The sequence below is a fragment of the Lissotriton vulgaris genome, chromosome 7 (genome assembly GCF_964263255.1).
Source record: "Lissotriton vulgaris chromosome 7, aLisVul1.2, whole genome shotgun sequence".
Taxonomy (NCBI): domain Eukaryota; kingdom Metazoa; phylum Chordata; class Amphibia; order Caudata; family Salamandridae; genus Lissotriton; species Lissotriton vulgaris.
Window position 1 is genome coordinate 427306343 of NC_141695.1, and position 21820 is coordinate 427328162.

Here is a 21820-nt window from a genome sequence, read left to right on the forward strand (position 1 = left end):
GCTAACGTATAGCATTTAACTTTAAACAAAACATATGTGTATAGCATTGAACTTTCTATATAAAATAGCAAATTACCTTTAGTATGCTACTTTTAAAACTCGTGTAAAACCTACTAAAATAGCAAATTACCTTTAGTATGCTACTTTTAAAACTCGTGTAAACAACCTAATAAAATAGCAAATTACCTTTAGTATGCTACTTTTAAAACTCGTGTAAATAACCTACTAAAATAGCAAATTACCTTTAGTATGCTTCCAACTGTCATCCATCCACCAGGCACACCACACATTCCATATTACCTCACACACTCAACATTCCACCATTCACCCAGATAGGCTGAGCAGCAAGACAGGATAATAAGAAAGGCACATGGCATCCAAACCCAGATACCACAACCCCGCTGGGCCTGGTGCTGCAAGGATGGGGTGCTGCAGGCCCCTGTTGGGCCTGGTGCTGCAAGGATGGGGTGCTACAGGCCCCTGTTGGACCTGGTGCTGCAAGGATGGGGTGCTGCAGGACCCCGCTGGGCCTGGTGCTGCAAGGATGGGGTGCTGCAGGCCCCTATTGGGCCTGGTGCTGCAAGGATGGGGTGCTGCAGGCCCCTGTTGGGCCTGGTGCTGCAAGGATGGGGTGCTGCAGTTCCCCGCTGGGCCTGGTGCTGCAAGGATGGTGTGCTGCAGGACCTCACTGCATCTGGCGCTTCAAAGATGGGGTGCTACAGAAACTCACTGCAGCTCATGCTGAAAGGATGGGGTCTTGCAGGTCTCCACTGTGCCTGGTGCTGCACGGTTGGGGGTGCCGAAGCCCGGCTGTATCAGCCAGAGGCGCTTCAGAGATTGGGTGCTGCAGGCTTCTCCCGGCAGACCCTCCCTGCAGGCCTGCGACTGCTCATATAGTGGGTGCTGCCGAACCCCGCTGCCCTGAAGAGATTGGGGGTACAGAGCCCACTGCGCCTGATGCTGCCAGGATGGGGGGGTGCAGACACCGCTGTATCAGCCAAAGACGCCTCAAGGATGGGATGTTACAGGACCCTGCTGTGCCTGGTGCTGCAAGGATGGGGGTGCAGAGCCCGGCTGTATCAGCCAGACGCGCTTCAAAGATGGGGTATGCAGAGCCCCGCTGCACTTGGTGCAGAGCCCGGCTGTATCAGCCAAAGGCGCCTCAAAGATGGGGTGCTAAGGGACCCCTCCCTGCAGACCGAGACTGATACAGCGCCCCCACTGGACCTATTGTAGCAATGGGGTGTACAGAACCCACCTGCATCAGCGTGAGACTGCACACATTGGGGTGCAACAAGAAGGGGGCGCTTCAGGTCCGGGGTGTTTTAGAGAGAAGCCCCTTTCATGGGTGGCGCTGCAAGGATGGGATGCTGCAGAACCCCACTGTATCTGTGTGACTGCCCACTTATGGGTGATGCATTAAGGGTACAGCACTTGAACCCTCCCTGCACTAGCCAGATCCTGATCGCACAAAATCCTTCGTATGCAAGGCTGAAATACATGGATGGAGTCTGGGTGGAGCCTGAGGCGCATGGTGTCTCACTGAAGCTTGACATTGGCTGGGTAGTCAAGCTGAGATGGACAGGAGTTGGCTTAAGCTTTAGATGGTTGCATCTGACGACTGACAGTGTACAGCACGCTCTTGCGTGTGCCCCGTGTGGACATATAAAGTGAGAGAACAACATGCGGTAGGCTGAAGCTTCAAGTAGGCACTGTCTGACCAAAGCTTGAGATGGGTGTTGTCCGTTTGAAATGTTAGGTTTCCCTTTCTGGCCTCTTGCTGCGGTCCTCACTAAGGTATAATCATAGACATCATTATAGATGTGGCTGAAACTTGACATGGATGGTGTCTGATTGAAGCTTGAGAAAGGCAGTGTATGACAAGCTTTAGATGGTTGTGTCTCACTGAAGCTTGACATGATGTGACTGAAGCATGAGCTGGGTAGTGACTGATTTAAGCTGGAGGTATCTGTGTCAGACTACCTTAAGTGTACATAGTACTCATGCCCGCCCCCTTCCTGAGACATAAAGTCAGAGACCCTTCTGTGGAAGGATGAAGTATCATATGGATAGTGTCTGACTGAAGCTTGAGATAGGCGTAGTCCATGCTGGCTTGCAATGGATATGTGCCACGGAAGCTTGAGATTGTCGTGTGGCTGAAGCTTGTCTAATTACAGCATCAGATGGACCCTGTCTGACTGGCCAATGTACGACTGAAGCTTGAGAAAGACGGTGTATGAATGAAGCTTGAGATGAATGGTGTCTGACTGAGGTTCTTGGACACTTTTTGAAGTTAGAGATGAGCACTGTCTGTGGCCTCCCTCAACACGTCGGAGCCTCTTCCTCGCTTCTTGAATTCCGCATGAAGCTGAAGACGTGTCTCTTCGACTAACTCTGCGGAGCCTTGTGCCTACGCACCTGCTCAAGCGCCTGGATACTAAGTCTAGGCGGTGAACTCCACTCTGCTCGCTGAGTTTGCAGAGTTTTCCGCACTCCGCGTTACATGGAGCTCATGGAGTTCTGAAGTTTTTGTCCTCACTTGCATTTGTCAACTTCAAGTTGGAGCGCGCAAGTGAGGAAAATCTACCTCCCGGCGAGATTTTTCCTCTTTCAAGATCATTAACATAAAGTTGGCGAGCACAAGAGTGGAAAATCAACCTCCCGGTAAAATATCTAAAATCTGGCAGATTTCTTATTGCGAGTGGTCGCGTATGCAAGCGAATGCTGGCGTTAAGAAACCGTCCGTTCTCGTCGAGAAAGCTGCTGCTCAAGTAAAAATCTACTCGAGCGGCAGCAAGGAAGCAGTGACTGCTTGCACTGTGCATGGTGTCGTTCGCGATGATTGCACAGTGCGGACAAGCACCTGGCACTGGAAATCACTGCAAACGCCATTTATCTAATGCACTCTGCTGCTTGTGAAGCTCTTTCACTCCGCCCAGGCTTACTGGATACCCTCATGGATGATTAGCGTGCTGCACAAATCCACATAAGGTAGCACTGACTTACTGGCGCTAGAGTTGGACAGCATCCGGCCGAAGCTAAAGATTAACAGTGCAGAAGTGAAGCTTAGGATGGGGGGTGTCTAATTGAAACTAGAGGTGGTCAGTGTCCAGATGCATATTAAGAAGGGTGGTGTCTGACTGTAACTAGAGGTGGCCAGTGTCCGGATGAAGCTTAAGATGGGGGGTGTCTGACTGAAACTAGAGGTTAGGCCGTGTCCGGATGAAGTTTAAGATGGTGGGTGTCTGACTAAAGCTAGAGGTGGTCAGTGTCCGGGTGAAGCTTAACATGGATGTGTCTGGCTGAAGCTAGAGGTGGTCAGTGTCCGCATAAAGGTTAAGGTGTATGGTGTCTGACTGAAGCTAGAGGTGGTCAGTGTCTGGATGAAGGTTAACATAGATGGTGTCTGACTGAAGCTAGAGTTGGTCAGTGTCCGGATGAAGCTTGAGGTTTATGGTGTCTGCCTTAAGCTTGACCTTGACATGTTCGATTGACACTTTACTTGACCAGAGTCTGACATGAAGCTTAAGATGGATGTTGTGCTACTAAAGGTTCAGGTGGAAGGCGTCCTACGGTGAAGCTTGAGATGGACGGTGTGTGACTAAATGTTCAGGTGGACGCTGTCCTGCGGTGAAGTTTGAGATGAAAAGTGTGCGACTAAAGCTTCAGGTGGAAGGTGTCCTACGGTGAAGCTTAAGATGGACGGTGTGCGACTAAATGTTCAGGTGGACGGTGTCCTGCAGTGAAGCTGAGATGGACGGTGTGTGACTAAACGTTCAGGTGGGCCGTTTCCTGCGTTGAAGCTTGAGATGGACGGTGTGTGACTAAACGTTCAGGTGGACGGTGTCCTGCGGTAAAGCTTGAGATGGACGGTGTGCGACTGAAGCTTCAGGTGGACGGCGTTCTGCGGTGAAGCTTGAGATGGACAGTGTGCGACTAAAGCTTCAGATGGAAGACGTCCTGCGGTGAAGCTTGAGATGGACGGTATGCGACTAAAGTTTCAGGTGGAAGGTGTCCTGCGGTGAAGCTTGAGATGGATGGTGTGCAACTAAAGCTTCAGGTTGATGGCGTCCTGCGGTGAAGCTTGAGATGGACGATGTGCGAATAACGCTTCAGGTGGACGGTGTCCTGCGGTGAAGCTTGAGATGGACAGTATGCGACTAAAGCTTCAGATGGATGGTGTCCTGCGGTGAATCTTGAGAAGGACGTTGTGGGACTAAAGTTTCAGGTAGACGGTGTCCTGCGGTGAAGCTTGAGATGGACAGTGTCTGACTAAATGTTCAGGTGGACGGTGTCCTGTGGTGAAGCTTGAGATGGACGGTTGGCGAATACAGCTTCAGGTGGACGGTGTTCTGTGGTGAAGCTTGAGATGGACGGTGTGCGACTAAAGTTTCAGGTGTGCGGTATCCTGCGGTGAAGCTTGAGATGGACGGTGTGAGACTAAAGCTTCAGGTGGAAGGCGTCCTGCGGTAAAGCTTGAGATGGAGGGTGTGCGACTAAAGCTTCAGGTGGAAGGCGTCCTGCGGTAAAGCTTGAGATGGAGGGTGTGCGACTAAATCTTCAGGTGGACGGTGTCCTGCTGTGAAGATTGAGATGGAAGTGTAGGACTAAATGTTCAGGTGGACGGTGTCCTGTGGTGAAGCTTGAGATGGACAGTGTCTGAATAAATGTTCAGGTGGACGGTGTCCTGCAGTGAAGCTTGAGATGGACGGTGTGCAACTAAAGCTTCAGGTGGAAGGCGTCCTGCGGTAAAGCTTGAGATGGATGGTGTGCGACTAAGCTTCAGGTGGAAGGTGTCCTGTGGTGAAGCTTGAGATGGACAGTGTCTGACTAAATGTTCAGGTGGACGGTGTTCTGCAGTGAAGCTTGAGATGGACGGTGTGCAACTAAATCTGAAAGTGGACTGCGTCCTGCGGTGAAGCTTGAGATGGACGGTGTGCGACTAAAGCTGAAAGTGGACGGCGTCCTGCGGTGAAGCTTGAGATTGGCCTGAGCTGCACTGCAGGCCTGTGGGGAGAGATCACACTGTTGTGGGCTGAATCTTCAGGTGGAATGATCTAACACTTCCAGTGTACAGTACTGTCCCAAGATGCCCCTAACTGTGGGGAGAGACCCCCATGCTGTGAGCTGAGACTTCAGAGGGTATCTGACCACCTGCATTGCTGGATGTTGCTCTGACGCGCCCCTGATTTCAGAGGCCGCCTGCGTCTGGTCATCGTGTGCTTGTGAAACTACTAGCCAAGTTGGAGGCAACAACCCAACAAGTGAGACTCAATAAAAGATGTCTCCAAGAGAAACCCAGCAACTAAACTCGATGTGTCTTCGGTTACCAGCCTGCCTAATGGGATTCAACTGTTCTGAGGCCAGGAGGCGGCCCAGTAAACCCTCGGGCTGTTTATTCTGCTGCAGCAGACGCTGTTAAAGTGAGTGACGAGAGGCTTTCTGCTGTAAAGATCTGTACATCGCAAAAACAAGTGGCGGCAGGGATGGGGAAGGAGACATATCTGCAAGGTTTCAGGAGCTGAGAAAACAAACGGGTTGAACCAGAGCGTCACCCAAAACACACGCCATTGGGTCCCAGTAAAGGTGAACTGAGGCCCTTTCTGCTTTAAGGAATCTTGTTCAGAGTCTGAATGAGCCACTGGGAGACTGAATGGGTGTCCAGCCAGGCCCTTGAAGGGCTTGTAGGACTGGTGCAGAGTCAGCCACGAGGGACCTGGTCAAGGCCTATCATCCTTTCAGAGGCCAGGGTCTGTCACGAAAGGGTCTGTAATCGCAGTGCACCCAATTAACGACGGCTACTGAAACCATGCCCATTGGGCCCTTTCACAACTGATCTATTCTATGCAATAGTGATGCGATTGTGCAAAAGTGCACAATGGCATGGGAGTGGGGTTTATTGGGTCGAGCTGGGCGAGTCACATAAAGGATAAATAAAAGCATTTATAACTGGGAAACAGCAAATATATAAAAAAGTGAAGTTCAGAATTTTAGATTAGGTTAGGGGTCTTATAATAGTGCACATCTAAGACTTCAAATCGTCATTTAGGTTAACCATTAAAATGCCAAGGATAATTACAATAAATAATTCCATATCACGACCGAGAGGACATCATTATTTGAATGAATTAGAGACTAGTGAAGGTTATTGGGTCAAGGAGGATATTGTGTATTAGTGAAAACTTAAAATTATGGCTTGAACTCTAGAATTCCGAACTCAGAATAGAGAAGAAATTATTTTATAGTTTACCCTCGAAATGTGAAAGAATATTTTGAAAGCTGAACTCTTAAATCATGAGCCCCTTGTAATAGTGAACCTTTAGAAATATGAACCTTTAGAAATTGTGAATGTGATCACCAGAATTATGAGGAAATATTGTAATAGTGAATTTGAAGAATCAAATGTGAATGCTGTAATTGTGAACCTTTGGGATAATAAAAAAAAATTTAATAGTGACATTTTGTAAATGGGATGCAATATTATAATATTGCATAGCTGTAATGTTGAAAGAACCGTGTAATGCCGACCCTTGTAATTGTGAAGGATCACTGTAGTAGTGAACATGTGAAATAGTGAGCGATTATTATAACAGCAAACCTTGAAATAGTGAGGGATAATGGTAACAAGGAACGAAGTTAATAGTAAAGGGGCTGTAGTAGGAAATCCATGCAATAGCAAGAGTTGAGTGCATTAATGACAACTGTAATAGAGTTGGAATTTGTAATAGTGAATCATCCAGAATGACCAAGGAACGTTGTAATAGTGAATTATGTTATTGCAACAGTACTCCTTCTAGTGGGCGAGCGTCTCTGTAATAGTGAACAGTAGGGATAGTGTCCGACTACCGATAGTGAAACTAGGAGTAGTGAGAGAATATTGTAATAGTGTGCCTCCTAAGTTACATGGGACGGTATAATCGTAAAACCAGTAATAGAAAAATTATCCAACAGCTGTTAAAGGTCATCCTGAAAAAACATATCCAAATAGCACTCCAGACAAGCCTTTCTTAATGTTTCTGGAGCTGAGCCCACTGCGGGTTAGTACAGCATCAGCCCCGGGACAGGCACATCTGGGATTTTTACATCTGGCTGTAAAACACGACAAGAAAAAGCCTAGTATACACAGTATTGCGCCATAAATCAACTGCCCACTTTTAACACCCTTGTAAAACTAAGGTTACACGTTTTGACAGCGATCACGTCAGAGTTCCTACTGTTTTGAGGCCAGGGCGGCATCCATTGAAAGGAGCCAGGCTGAGAGATTCCCTGGCAGGCTGGAGTCTTTGAAATGCTGCTAGGGCTGGGGCGGGGTCAATCAGCTAAAGAACGACCTCTTGTCCATTGAACATCTCAAGCCAGCTTCTCTATCCAAGATCTCCCCCTGTAAACAGGTCTAGAATACTCGCCTCCCCCTCGCGGGGCCGGAAGATTCAACCATCTAACGTTGTGATCATCTTTCTTAGAACTGTTTCTGTTCTCAGGCTAGATTCTAGAACTGCACAGAACATAATGCTGGAAGTGACGTCACTAGAGCGGGACACAGCACTGCAGATGCAAACGCTAGAACTGCACAGCACATAATCCTGGAAATGAAGTCACTACAGCAGGACACAGCACTGCAGATGCAAATGCTAGGAATGCACAGCACATAATGCTGGAAGTGAAGTCACTAGAGCGGGACACAGCACTGCAGATGCAAACGCTAGAACTGCACAGCACATATAGCTGGAAGTGAAGTCACTAGAGCGGGACACAGCACTGCAGATGCAAAAGCTAGGACTGCACAGCACATAATGCTGGAAATGAAGTCACTAGTGCAGGACACTGCACTGCAGATGCAAACGCTAGGACTGCACAGCACATAATGCTGGAAATGAAGTCACTAGTGCAGGACACAGCCCTGCAGATGCAAACGCTAGGACTGCACAGCACATAGTGCTGGAAGTGAAGTCACTAGAGCAGGACACAGCAGTGCAGATGCAAACTCTAGAACTGCACATAATGCAGGAAATGAAGTCACTAGAACAGGACACAATATTGCAGATGCAAACTCTAGAAATGCACAGCACATAATGCTGGAAATGAAGTCACTAGTGCGGGACACAGCACTGCAGATGCAAACGCTAGAACCTGCACAGCACATAATGCTGGAAGTGAAGTCACTAGAGCTGGGCACAGCACTGCAGATGCAAATGCTAGAACTGCACAGCACATAATGCTGGAAGTGAAGTCACTAGAGCAGCACACAGCACTCCAGATGCAAACTCTAGAACTGCACAGCACATAATGCTGAAAATTAAGTCACTAGAGCGGGACAGAGCACTGCAGATGCAAACTCTAGAACTGCACATAATGCAGGAAATGAAGTCACTAGAGCAGGACACAGCACTGCAGATGCAAACTCTAGAAATGCACAGCACATAATGCTGGAAATGAAGTCGCTAGAGCAGGACACAGCACTCCAGATGCAAACTCTAGAACTTCACAGCACATAATGCTGGAAGTGAAGTCACTAGAGCTGAAAACAGCACTGCAGATCCAAACTCTAGAACTGCACAGCACATAATTCTAGAAATTAAGTCACTAGAGCTGGTCACAGCACTGCAGATGCAAACTCTAGAACTGCACAGCACATAATGCTGGAAATAAAGTCACTAGAGCAGGACACTGCACTGTAGACGTAAACTCTAGAACTGCAAATAATACTGAAAATTGAGTCTCTGGAACAGAACACTGCACTACAGATGTTAACTCAAGAACTGCACATAATGCTGGAAATGAAACCACTAGAGCAGGACACAGCACTGCAGATGTAAATTCTAGAACTGCACATAATCCTGAAAATGAAGTATCTGGAGCAGAACACCGCACTGCAAATAGTCTCTCTAGAACACAATGCTAAAAAGTAGGTCTACGGAACTGGGAACAATACTACAGATGATTCCTACTGACCTGGGCACAGTAGGTGACTCTCCTAGTAGCAGTCCCAAAATGCATATTTTATCTCCAGATCCAGACACAATAGTCCAGATTTGTGTTTTTTTATTAAACACCCAACACTGCCCACAGTACCACAGATGTGGGCCCAAGATCAAGAGACAATATTCTTGAGGAGGCCTCCAGAAGTGGGCGACTGTCATACAAATAGGGCGTCCAGAACCGGTCTACAACTCAGATGAGACTCAGATGGCTTGACACAATAGTCACCAGTGGGGCTCTAAAACTAGACATACAGCTGCAGTTGAGGACTCCAGAACTGAATGCAATACTGACCCTGAGGACCCCAGACCTAGACGAATATTCTGAATAGTGAATATTCTAGAACTGAACAAAATTAGTTCAGAATTAGACTCGTTCTCCAGATGAGGCCCCAACAGCGATGCCTACCTCAGTACCTCAAATGACCTCTTGCATCACCCTGGCCCAACCACACAAGGCCTGTCTGTGTCCTTCCGGGTTCAGAACATTGTGCATCACTTGGAGGAGGGAACAGTAGCTCCGTCAGCAGCTGAATCCCAGCAACAGCAGTTGCAGAACACGCTAACCACTGGCGGCAGCAGACTACACATGAAACCTAATCCAGCCATAATACCAACAGGTACTAACAGTATCAGACACTGTAAGTGTCATAATATTTACCTTGACAACATTTCACCGACTTGGCAGGCAGTGATGGCACAGGGAAAATAATGAAGATCAACAGAAAAGAGAAAGGAATGTGATGTTTCTTCATGAAAACATTGAAAGAGGGAGAGGAATCAGGGACAGCCCGCCCCCCCCCGCCACCCCCCCCCTCGCTCAGAGTGTGATGAGTGTCAGACATCTCACCTCTCTGCGCATTATCAGGGACAGTTCTGTCTCCTGCCAGAATGCAGTCAATGACACTCTACTGGACACAGCGGAGTGAATTCAGGCACCGGACCAATCTACCCAGAGTGTAATCAGGGACAGGCCCTTCATCTCCCAGGGTGTAATCAGTAACAGGTCCCCCAACTCCCCTAATGTAATCAGTGACAGGTCCCTTAGCTCGCCCAGTGTAGGCAGTGACAGGTCCCTCGGCTCGTCCTGTATAATCAGTGACAGGTCCCTCACCTCTCTCAGTGTAATCAGTGACAGGCCCCTCAGCTCCGTCTGTGTAATCAGTGACAGGTCCCTCACCTCTCTCAGTGTAATCAGTGACAGGCCCCTCACCTCTCTCAGTGTAATCAGTGATAGGCCCCTCAGCTCCCTCTGTGTAATCAGTGATAGACCCCTCAGCTCTCTCAGTGTAATCAGCGACAGGCCCCTCAGCTCGCTCAGTGTAATCAGTGATAGGCCCCTCAGCTCGCTCAGTGTAATCAGCGACAGGCCCCTCAGTTCACTCAGTGTAATCAGTGACAGACCCCTCAGCTCCCTCTGTGTAATCAGTGATAGGCCCCTCAGCTCTCTCAGTGTAATCAGTGATAGGCCCCTCAGCTCTCTCAGTGTAATCAGCGACAGGCCCCTCGGCTCGCTCTGTGTAATCAGCGACAGGCCCCTCAGCTCTCTCAGTGTAATCGGTGACAGGCCCCTTAGCTCTCTCAGTGTAATCAGCGACAGGCCCCTCAGCTCTCTCAGTGTAATCAGTGACAGGCCCCTCAGTTCGCTCAGTGTAATCAGCGACAGGCCCCTCAGTTCGCTCAGTGTAATCAGCAACAGGCCCTTCAGCTCTCTCAGATTAATCAGCTACAGGCCCCTCAGCTCTCTTAGTGTAATCAGCGACAGGCCCCTCAGTTCGCTCAGTGTAATCAGCAACAGGCCCCTCAGCTCGCTCAGAGTAATCAGCTACAGGCCCCTCAGCTCTGTCAGAGTAATCAGCGACAGGCCCCTCAGCTCGCTCTGTGTAATCAGCGACAGGCCCCTCAGCTCTCTTAGTGTAATCAGCGACAGGCCCCTCAGTTCGCTCAGTGTAATCAGCAACAGGCCCCTTAGCTCTCTCAGAGTAATCAGCGACAGGCTCCTCAGCTCTCTCAGTGTAATCAGCGACAGTCCCCTGAGCTCTCTCAGTGTAATCAGTGACAGGCCCCTCAGCTCACTCAGTGTAATCAGTGACCGGCCCTTCGGCTTGCTCAGTGTAATCCGCGACAGGCCCCTCAGCTCTCTCAGTGTAATCAGCGACAGGCCCCTCAGCTCGCTCTGTGTAATCAGCGACAGGCCCCTCAGCTCTCTCAATGTAATCAGCGACAGGCCCCTCAGCTCGCTCTGTGTAATCAGCGACAGGCTCCTCAGCTCTCTCAGTGTAATCAGTGACCGGCCCCTCAGCTTTCTCAGTGTAATCAGTGACAGGCCCCTCACCTCTCTCAGTGTAATCCGCGACAGGCCCCGCAGCTCTCTCAGTGTAATCCGCGACAGGCCCCTCACCTCTCTCAGTGTAATCAGTGACCGCCCCCTCAGCTCTCTCAGTGTAATCAGCGACAGGCCCCTCCGCTCTCTCAGTGTAATCAGCGACAGGCCCCTCAGCTTTCTCAGTGTAATCAGTGACAGGCCCCTCAGCTCGCTCTGTGTAATCAGCGACAGGCCCCTCAGCTCTCTCAGTGTAATCAGTGACCCGCCCCTCAGCTCTCTCAGTGTAATCAGCGACAGGCCCCTCAGCTCTCTCAGTGTAATCAGTGACAGGCCCCTCAGCTCGCTCTGTGTAATCAGTGACAGGTCCCTCTCTCCAGCTCCTACAGGGACAGCTCTGTGGAATAACTTGTGGGGTCGAGAAATAGTAGAAGAAGTAGTTGAGGAAGAGAGTGGATGGTGGGGTGAGGTATTAGGAGGGGAGCGAGGGAAGGTGGAGACAATGAACGAGAGAAGAGGACAAGAAATGATAGATGTGGGAGGAGAAAAGACATGGAAAACAGACAGCGGCAGGAAATGGTGCACTTATTTTCACCAGAGCCAGAAATGAGGTAAGAGAAAGGGATGCAGCAAAGAGGGCGGGGAGGGTGGAGAGGGCGATGGAGACGCAGACAATCTGAAGTGGTTCCCTCTTTTCCACAACAGCCAAATTCCATCATGACCATCATAACAAAAATAAAGGCTTTACAGTATGGGAAACTTTTACCCTTGAGAAACCACAATGACCAAGTCTCAGAGTCTCCTACAACGGCTGGCTGGAGGGAGGAAATTACAGAGGCCGCCACCCACTGGGTCTAGTCACAGGAGGGAGACACCAGGCAGGTCCTAGCTTTCCAAACTCTTCGCAGGCTATTAACACTGGGGCAGTCTGCAGGCCCTCAAGGGGGAGGGGCGTGGAGACGGCTAAAGGCAATGCCAAGCTCTGTGTAGGGCAGTCTGGGAGCTCTACAGAGACCTCTGAAGGAGCATGGCCAGGCAGGTGAGAGCTGCAAGGGGAAGGCCACAAGTTCTAAAGGCAGCAAGACAGCTCGGTGGGTGGTGCACCTACTGCAGATACGAGTACCTACACTGAAGGCCACATATTTCAGCCTTAGTAAAAGCTCTCGGTGTCCGCTGTCTACTGCATGAATGGTAATGTAATCTAGAAGTAGCAGGTTTCAATGCCAGAAAGATAGCACAGTGGGTTGCACGCATGAACCAGTCGTCGGTATCTGATCGATGTTAATTCCCAGTATAGCAAATCAACATCTTTAGTGCCCATGGCAAGGATGTGTATGCAATCTTCGCACCACACGTGCCAATCCCTGAAAGATAGCTGAGTGGGTTGTATACCTGTTTCGGACCTATACAGTTAGTTGGAAGGGTGTCAGTCCGAGTAAGACAGTTCAGTACAAGGCGTGGTCCTCGTAAAAAGAAGCACGAGTGATCTGCAGACCACATTACCAATAGCAGAAGGGTAGCTCAGTGAGTGAAGCAGCGGCAGTGGCAGTAAGCAAACCCAATGGGGAGAGTGTCCGCTGTGGAAATTTCCGCACGTCCCACAGTTCAGAAGTTGACTCTCAGCAGGACTGGCTCAGCTGCTCTTTGGAGCGAGGAACAAATAACATTTAAAATGTAAGCACTGTTCTGTTTGTGGCGTGCCCTGTGCAGATGGACAACATTTTAACAATGTCTCGCTCACAAGCGAAGGAGGACAAAAAGTGCGTCGAAGGCGCTGCCCCAGGGTGCTTGTCTGGGCTGCAAGAACCATCGAAAGTTCCGGACTCGAGAGAATAAATGCAGTGTTAGAAACCCCACCTGGGATTAGTAGAGCGGGAGTTTATTAATTCCATCAGCTATAAAACATATTGCATATAACAAGAGCCCTGTTATAAGAGCCTGACCTCGTGTGAACGTCTTAAAAGCACATTGGCGCTCTATGGGCTGCTGCTAGAAGAACAATCCGGCGCTAAAACCGCTAAAAAAACTCTCACTTTCTGTTATAAAGCAGCCGCTCCCAGGACAGCTGTTCGGAGGGGTCCCGTTTATAAAGAGGTCTTGTTCGTCCGTGGACGACGGAGGCCAGGCCAGGCCTCGCTGGGTCTGCAGCTTCCCCACAAGGTACCCTGTGTGACCCTCCAGCCATGGGACCGAGCCTGTGGCAGCGACACCACAGGCCTGGGTCTGCACCTTTCCCTTCAAGGTACCCTGTGTGACCCTCCAGCCATGGGACCGAGCCTGTGGCAGCGGCACCACAGGCCTCGCTGGGTTTGCAGCTTTCCCTTCAAGGTACCCTGTGTGACCCTCCAGCCATGGGACCGAGCCTGTGGCAGCGACACCACAGGCCTCGCTGGGTCTGCAGCTTCCTTTCAAGGTACCCTGTGTGACCCTCTAGCCATGGGACCGAGCCTGTGGCAGTGACACCACGGGCCTCGCTGGGTCTGCAGCTTCCTTTCAAGGTACCCTGTGTGACCCTCCAGCCATGGGACCGAGCCTGTAGCAGCGACACCACAGGCCTCGCTGGGTCTGCAGCTTTCTCTTTAAGGTACCCTATGTGACCCTTCAGCCATGGGGCCGAGCCTGTGGCAGCGACACCACAGGCCTGGGTCTGCAGCTTTCCCTTTAAGGTACCCTGTGTTACCCTCCAGCCATGGGGCCGAGCCTATGGCAGCGACACCACAGGCCTCGCTGGGTCTGCAGCTTTCTCTTTAAGGTACCCTATGTGACCCTCCAGCCATGGGGCCGAGCCTGTGGCAGCGACACCACAGGCCTCGCTGGGTTTGCAGCTTTCCCTTCCAGGTACCCCGTGTGACCCTCCAGCCATGGGGCCGAGCCTGTGGCAGCGACACCACAGGCCTCGCTGGGTCTGCAGCTTTCTCTTCAAGGTACCCTGTGTGACCCTCCAGCCATGGGGCCGAGCCTGTGGCAGCGACACCACAGGCCTCGCTGGGTCTGCAGCTTTCCCTTCCAGGTACCCCGTGTGACCGTCCAGCCATGGGGCCGAGCCTGTGGCAGTGACACCACAGGCCTCGCTGGGTCTGCAGCTTTCCCTTCAAGGTACCCTGTGTGACCCTCCAGCCATGGGGCCGAGCCTGTGGCAGCAACACCACAGGCCTCGCTGGGTTTGCAGCTTTCCCTTCCAGGTACCCCGTGTGACCCTCTAGCCATGGGACCGAGCCTGTGGCAGCGAGACCACAGGCCTGGGTCTGCAGCTTTCCCTTCAAGGTACCCTGTGTGATCCTCCATCCATGGGACCGAGCCTGTGGCAGCGACACCACAGGCCTCGCTGGGTCTGCAGCTTTCTCTTTAAGGTACCCTATGTGACCCTCCAGCCATGGGGCCGAGCCTGTGGCAGCGACACCACAGGCCTCGCTGGGTTTGCAGCTTTCCCTTCAAGGTACCCTGTGTGACCCTCCAGTCATGGGACCGAGCCAGTGCGACGACACCACAGGCCTCGCTTGGTTTGCAGCTTTCCCTTCAAGGTACCCTGTGTGACCCTCTAGCCATGGGACCGAGCCTGTGGCAGCGACACCACAGGCCTCGCTGGGTTTGCAGCTTTCCCTTCAAGGTACCCCATGTGACCCTCTAGCCATGGGACCGAGCATGTGGCAGCGACACCACAGGCCTCGCTGGGTCTGCAGCTTTCCCTTCAAGGTACCCTGTGTGACCCTCCAGCCATGGGGCCGAGCCTGTGGCAGCGACACCTGAGGCCTCGCTGGGTTTGCAGCTTTCCCTTCAATGTACCCTGTGTGACCCTCCAGTCATGGGGCCGAGCCTGTGGCAGCAACACCACAGGCCTCGCTGGGTCTGCAGCTTTCTCTTTAAGGTACCCTATGTGACCCTCCAGCCATGGGGCGAGCCTGTGGCAGCGACACCACAGGCCTCACTGGGTTTGCAGCTTTCCCTTCCAGGTACCCCGTGTGACCCTCCAGCCATGGGACCGAGCCTGTGGCAGCGACACCACAGGCCTGGGTCTGCAGCTTTCCCTTCAAGGTACCCTGTGTGACCCTCCAGCCATGGGACCGAGCGTGTGGCAGCGACACCACAAGCCTCGCTGGGTCTGCAGCTTTCCCTTCAAGGTACCCTGTGTGACCCTCTAGCCATGGGGCCGAGCGTGTGGCAGCGACACCACAAGCCTCGCTGGGTCTGCAGCTTTCCCTTCAAGGTACCCTATGTGACCCTGCAGCCATGGGGCCGAGCCTGTGGCAGCGACACCACAGCCCTCGCTGGGTCTGCAGCTTTCCCTTCAAGGTACCCTGTGTGACCCTCCAGCCATGGGGCCGAGCCTGTGGCAGCGACACCACAGGCCTCGCTGGGTCTGCAGCTTTCCCTTCAAGGTACCCTGTGTGACCCTCCAGCCATGGGACCGAGCCTGTGGCAGCGACACCACAGGCCTCGCTGGGTTTGCAGCTTTCCCTTCAAGGTACCCTGTGTGACCCTCCAGCCATGGGGCCGAGCCTGTGGCAGCGACACCAGAGGCCTCGCTGGGTCTGCAGCTTTCCCTTCAAGGTACCCTGTGTGACCCTCTAGCCATGGGGCCGAGCCTGTGGTAGCGACACCAGAGGCCTCGCTGGGTTTGCAGCTTTCCCTTCAAGGTACCCTGTGTGACCCTCTAGCCATGGGGCCGAGCCTGTGGCAGCGACACCACAGGCCTCGCTGGGTCTGCAGCTTTCCCTTCAAGGTACCCCGTGTGACCCTCTAGCCATGGGACCGAGCCTGTGGCAGCGACACCACAGGCCTCGCTGGGTCTGCAGCTTTCCCTGCCAAAAGCACACTCTCTCCTTACTCTCCTGTGCCCTACTAGCAGTCCTGTTCTCCACTCTACCTCTTCTCTCTGTGCCTCCCAGTACTTACTCCGCATAGTGTGGCGCTCCACCTTTGTGGCTAGGTTTGCGCTTTTTAGGCACTACAAATACATGTTACATTATTTGCACCTGTGCAGCACTTCTTGTATGCTCACATGTGAACGTAACATAGTCAGGGTTTGGATGGACTGATGCCTTGGTCAGTGACAGATTACATGGCATGGTTCCCATAGAATCCCATACTGGAGAGCTACCTCTGGCTGAATCACACCACACTCCTCAAAGCTCCTAGAAGCCGATTTATTAGCAGGTGCTGCACTGTACAAATATCCAGTATCATAACATCCATGCGGAGCAGCGCGCGCAGGGCTGTGTGTGCCACAGGGCACAGCTCTTGGTTTCTTCCTGTTGGGGAATATGGTTGCCCATTGTTCGGTTTCAGCTGGTGGCTATGATTCGAGGCACTGTTGCCTACCACATGCCTTTTTGGTGCCATTCTATGTGCACGTGGCAGTAGTGGCTCCAGGAGGAAGTGCTGCAGAGCGGTGGGGCGGGGTAGAGTGGGGTGTAGTAAACTCCAGCTCACGCCGACCGGAGAAATGTAAATAAATAAATAAATAAAACGAATTTCATTGCGCGCGCTGAAGCGCCAAATGGCATTTGCAGATCAACACTAGGCCCCACAATATATCATAGAGACATGTAAGTTACTGAAGTGGGACCAGTACATACTACTAGTTGACCCCACCGTCTCCGTCCCCTTTTTAAGCTAAAAACCAATCCGTTTCTATGTACTATGTACTGCATTTCTTGTGACCAGGGTGCAAATAAATAAATGCAGACTTGCAAATAGAAATGAAACCTTCTTTGAAGGCTGTATTTAGAAGCTCTTTCCACTTAGGGTAGTGCACTCCCTGAACACTGCAGCCTTGAAGAAGGCTCTGGCTGTGAGCGAGGCCTTTTCAGAAAAGGGCTCGAAGTACAGGCGACTGCTATGTCTCCGTCGATTAAGAAGAGTTCTCCTCTGCTGAGCACTCACCACAGATACATCTTCCTCCATAAGCAGCTCTTTCAAGAACAGTCCTCTTTTATGAGCTTTATTATGAGATTGTGGGGACACTTTCTTTCCAAACAACCCCTCTTATGAGAACAGCCCTGTCTACATTTCCAATGTGGGAAGGGCTTGACAGGTCTACCCACCCCTGGGCTCCATTGACTAAGACAGCCTCCTTGGAAGAGTTCCCATCCTCTGAACACCCTCCTTCTAGGTGCTTTTGTCAATGGTACATTCATTTTTGACGAGTCCGAGACCTAACATTCTGCTTCTGGAGTGTTTGCTAGAACAGCATTGCCCATCTGAGAGCCCCTTGTACTACTGCTTCTAAGATATTTTAGACAAATATTGCTTTTTAGGGGCCCTCATTACCAATTCATTAATATTCCATAGGATATTATGATCAAAACGCTCCATCTCTATGAGTTCTAATGATCAGAACATTTCCATTCGAAAAGGTCAAGGAAGCAGAACTTGCCCAATGTAAGGGCTTTCATTCTCAGAACTTTTCTATTCTAAGAGCATTTATTATCAGTACATTTCCATTCTTAGAACTCATAGAGTAAATAAAAGCCAGCCATCCCTGTATAAAATCCTGGTTCTAATATTCGTATTACAGGCTATTCGTGATGTCTGTAGTCACCTGTAATAAAGAAATGACATAGCTGCTCAACTGTAATAACTTATTATAGTTGAGTTCTGACATTACGATGCCTACTTCCAGCAGCCAAGGGGGAACGCAGAACAGGGAGTACAGTTTAAACAGTGAAAACAAAACATGCTTTTCTTTCTACTCTGTTTTTCTAGATAACCAGTGATCAGCAAAAAGGCAATATTTATGGCAACATGTTTATTTTGTGCATGTCTTACGTAATTATAGGAAAGATAGAATCTTTCTGCACGGTTCTATAAATTCTAAGCTACAGCTTTAAAAAAAAATCTTACATATTAAACTTATTCTAATATCTTTCTGCTTTTTGGTGTGTTTAATTTTGCACTACAGATTCTACTTTTTCATGTCTGCAAACATCCTATCTCTCTCATATGGAGGAGGACCACAGCAAGATTTTAAGTGGTATGTGCAAAGGATAAAGGTATGTATCTCTATAATGTACTCTGTTGTGCATTATAGGTATATAGAGAAAGTCGCCTCAGAGTTCCATGAGGTTATTCGGCCTTTGGCCTAATTCCTCTACATGGTCATAGATCTCCTCTTTTGCTTGCAATACCCGAATAATGTACGGATGAGGGGACTTCATCCCAGATATGATCAGCACATTTCATTTTTTTAGGATTTCCCATGATGAGAACATTTTCATTCTAAGAGATTTAACTCTCAGGTCACTTCCATGCTGAGACCTTTTATCACTAGAGCAGTTGGATTATGTTGGCTGATATAATGCAAACATGTCTGCATGGAGAGACCTCTTGTTATCCGAACATTCAGGCCCTTGTAGGTTCTTGTAAATAGAACATTGCTGTTCTGAAACATCACCCCCTTCAGAGCCATTCCAACAACCCACTCTGTAAGGTCTCGTTACAAGAGTATTCCAAGTCTGTAACGTCTTGTAAGATAATAAGATAATTTGCGTTCTCGAGGTCCTAATAGAACATTCCCCATGACGAAGGTTTCAGTACAGGGCCTCCCTGTGCAAACACAGATCCTCTTACAGTGTCCTCATAACTGTATTCCCCTTGCACCGTTTAAGAGACCATGGCTTGGCTGCTGGCTGCTGTCAGAAAAATGCTTTCTTTCTAAGAGCTCCGGTGTGAACAGCCTTCCCTGGAGCCTTGTTAGACCAGCAGTGCCCTTTACAAGAGCCGACAGAACAACACGCATTTTCCCAAGCTCGGAACAGAATATTATGCGTCTATAAACGTCTTGAATATGAGCTGACTCCTTCCACGGGCGTCTATTTCAATAGTGGCCTTTGGCAAGCTGCCTGTGCGGTAAAGGAACGGGCTGCTGCGCCACAAGAGCCATTGCTTTTAGCCATGTGTTTCTCATTTGACCAATCTGTGTGATCCTGGGCACATCGCTAGCTCCAAGCGCGCCAGCTGCCGTATCTGCCAAGACGCACTCACGCCTGGTGTTACACTGAGGAATGTTATCTACATTACACGTGCTGTCTGCAAAGAACATTCCTCGTTTATGAGAGGAATTTGGCCGAAAGTTCCCCTTCTAAAAATCGTCTGTTATCAGAACAATTCGCCCCTTTGTGGGACCCTCAGCCAAGCACATTAAACTTCGAGAATCTGCAGTATAAGAAGTTTTTATGAGCAACCCCTATATATCCATTAATTTGACAAGATCAGTCAAATGGAATTGGTCGTGCGTGCATGCAGACACGCCCCCTCCCCAACACAACCTCTGCGACTGCAGCCTGCTGAGAGTACATCTTGCTGCAGAACCAGCCCTGCTTCAGGCTTCACTTCCCATCCTCGGGGCGTTTGTTTTGGCACACCACCTTTGCTCTAGACTGCCAAATACGTTTTGTTTGGTTTTCTTGGAACTCTGGGAAGCACTGTCTCTCCCCACCGCTGCACTCTATGGAAAGGTTTGGGGTCTGCCATGAGCGCATATGCTGCGCTTGTGTCACTCATTAGGTGTGTTGCTCACACTTTGGACTGGAGTGTCACTCACTTGCTCAGAATCGATGGCCCCACTGCCCTTAAAAGAGTTTTAGAATCCCCGGTTGGCACAGACCCTGGAGTCTCACTCCAGCGCCCTCTTGGAGAGTAGGACTTCTTAGGGGCAGCTACCCTGGTCCTGTGAGTGCCAGACAGAGAGAACTTCAACCCCTCCATTGCAAGGGACATGCACCCTTTCACACAGACCTGTGCAGAACATGAACGGCCCATCGACCCCCAAAAAATCGTGACAGACTCCTCACTTGCCCCTCAATTATAGACGCAGGCACGCAGCCGAAAGAATAACAAATAAAGAAAGAGAAATGTAGGCATAAAATTAACAAAAAAAATATTGCATAAAAGTAACATTTCTCCAAAAAAACGCAACATTTCGCGAATAAAAAGTGAAAAAAGTAAGACTTACTTTTCATATTTTCCTGGAATGCTTTAAATGTAAAAATGTGGTCCTTCTTTGCAGGTGTTTCTCCCCTGTTCCTTTCCTGTTTGCTAGCTTGCCTTTTTCACCCGACTTGTGGTGGCCAGGACCCTTGGCCAGTCGAGGGGGCACGAGGGATGTTGGTCTGTGTCAGTAGCTCCTTCTTCAACTTTTTCTCCTCTCCAAGTTGGCTCCACCTGTGCTGTTACTCAAGTGGAATTGGGGTCTGAGGTAGAAAAAAAAGTGCCCCCCAAAACCCGAAAAAACCCTGGACCCCTCTGGCACCAGTGCCAAACCAGTGTGCGCGCGCCAGGGAGTGTGTGCATGTGAACTCACACCACCTCATATTGGGGCTTTATATACAAGTGGCGAAAGAAAGCAAGTCCTCTGTATGTGTATGTGTGTGTTTTTTTTAAAAGATGACACATCTTGAGTCACATCTTTTCCATTGAGAAAAAAAACTCTGCTTGCCCAAAGACTCTCCTTCCTTAAACTTACAGTTGCCTGAAAGTGGGCGGCACAGCATTAAACACTGTGACACATTCTATTGCAATTTCCCTTGCTTGTCAATGTCTCTCTGCTCTCCCTTTAAAACCTGAGCGGTAGGGAGGGGGGAGCGGTGGATGAGGTCAGAGTGGACACCCGCCGTCCCCTATCGCACTCAGCCCCCATCACCACTTCTGAAGGGGCCGGTGTCTGATTTTTTTTGTTGCTTCTTTTCTTCGCTAAAAGGTTATCCCTTTCCCTTGATGAGCAAAATTGTGTCTGCTTGTGTTTTTTGTTTTGTTTTGTTTTCTTTTCATGTCTATGTATTTCTGTTTTGACGAAGTTGAAGGTGAGTAGGGAGAGAAACTAAAATTGGTCGGGTAGGGCGGCAGGTGCCAGGGGCTGACTTGCCCTCCAGGGGAATGACACGTTTTTTTTTTAAATGGAGGGCGAGCCTAGGAGCAAGTCGGTTACCGTTACCGCCCCCCCCCCATCCCCTTTCACTCCCCCCCCCCTCACGTGATACCCTTCGTTGAGAGGAATCGTAATCTAATTCTGCACAAAGCGCTACGAGGCCATGTCATTGGCGAATGCTGAGCTATTCAAATATCGAGTAACACAGTACAACATGCAACCGATACTGACTCAGCGCAGCTTGTCACCACTGCATAGTCTTTCTAAGCGCCAAGATGCTCCCTGGAGTGAAGGCTGAGCTAAACAAAAAACCCATTGCATTACATTACTGCTAGCGCCTTGCAGACCCCCGGGTCACCCACTTAGGGTGAGTTCAAGACAGAGCAGTCGTCATTTGCATAGTATGGCAGGTGCGTGATGCATCACGTATGGTACGTGCAGTTCGATTGGTCCTATGCAGTGCTCAAGAGTCTTCTCCGGTCTTGACCTATCCTGGGTGTTCCTGGTGTGTAGGCCTCTGGCACGCGACAGTGGCACACACACAGGTTAAGTGTAACACAGGTGCCCTGGTGGGAAGAGCTTTGTATGGATGCTCCGACTGTTGACACCCTTCTTATATAATGGAATCGTATCTGTACTTTTCAACAGATGGGT

General features: G+C 50.1%; 1 protein-coding gene across 1 annotated transcript in view; it reads right to left on the reverse strand.

Moving 5' to 3' along the window:
- The window catches only part of IL11 (interleukin 11), a 50266-nt gene extending 29666 nt beyond the window's left edge, over positions 1–20600 (reverse strand). Inside the window, exon 1 of the mRNA XM_086928699.1 lies at positions 20255–20600. Coding sequence (XP_086784825.1) covers positions 20255–20261 — 7 coding nt within the window. The 5' untranslated portion in view covers positions 20262–20600. The remainder of the gene's footprint in view (positions 1–20254) is intronic.
- Between the last annotated feature and the right edge of the window lie 1220 nt (positions 20601–21820).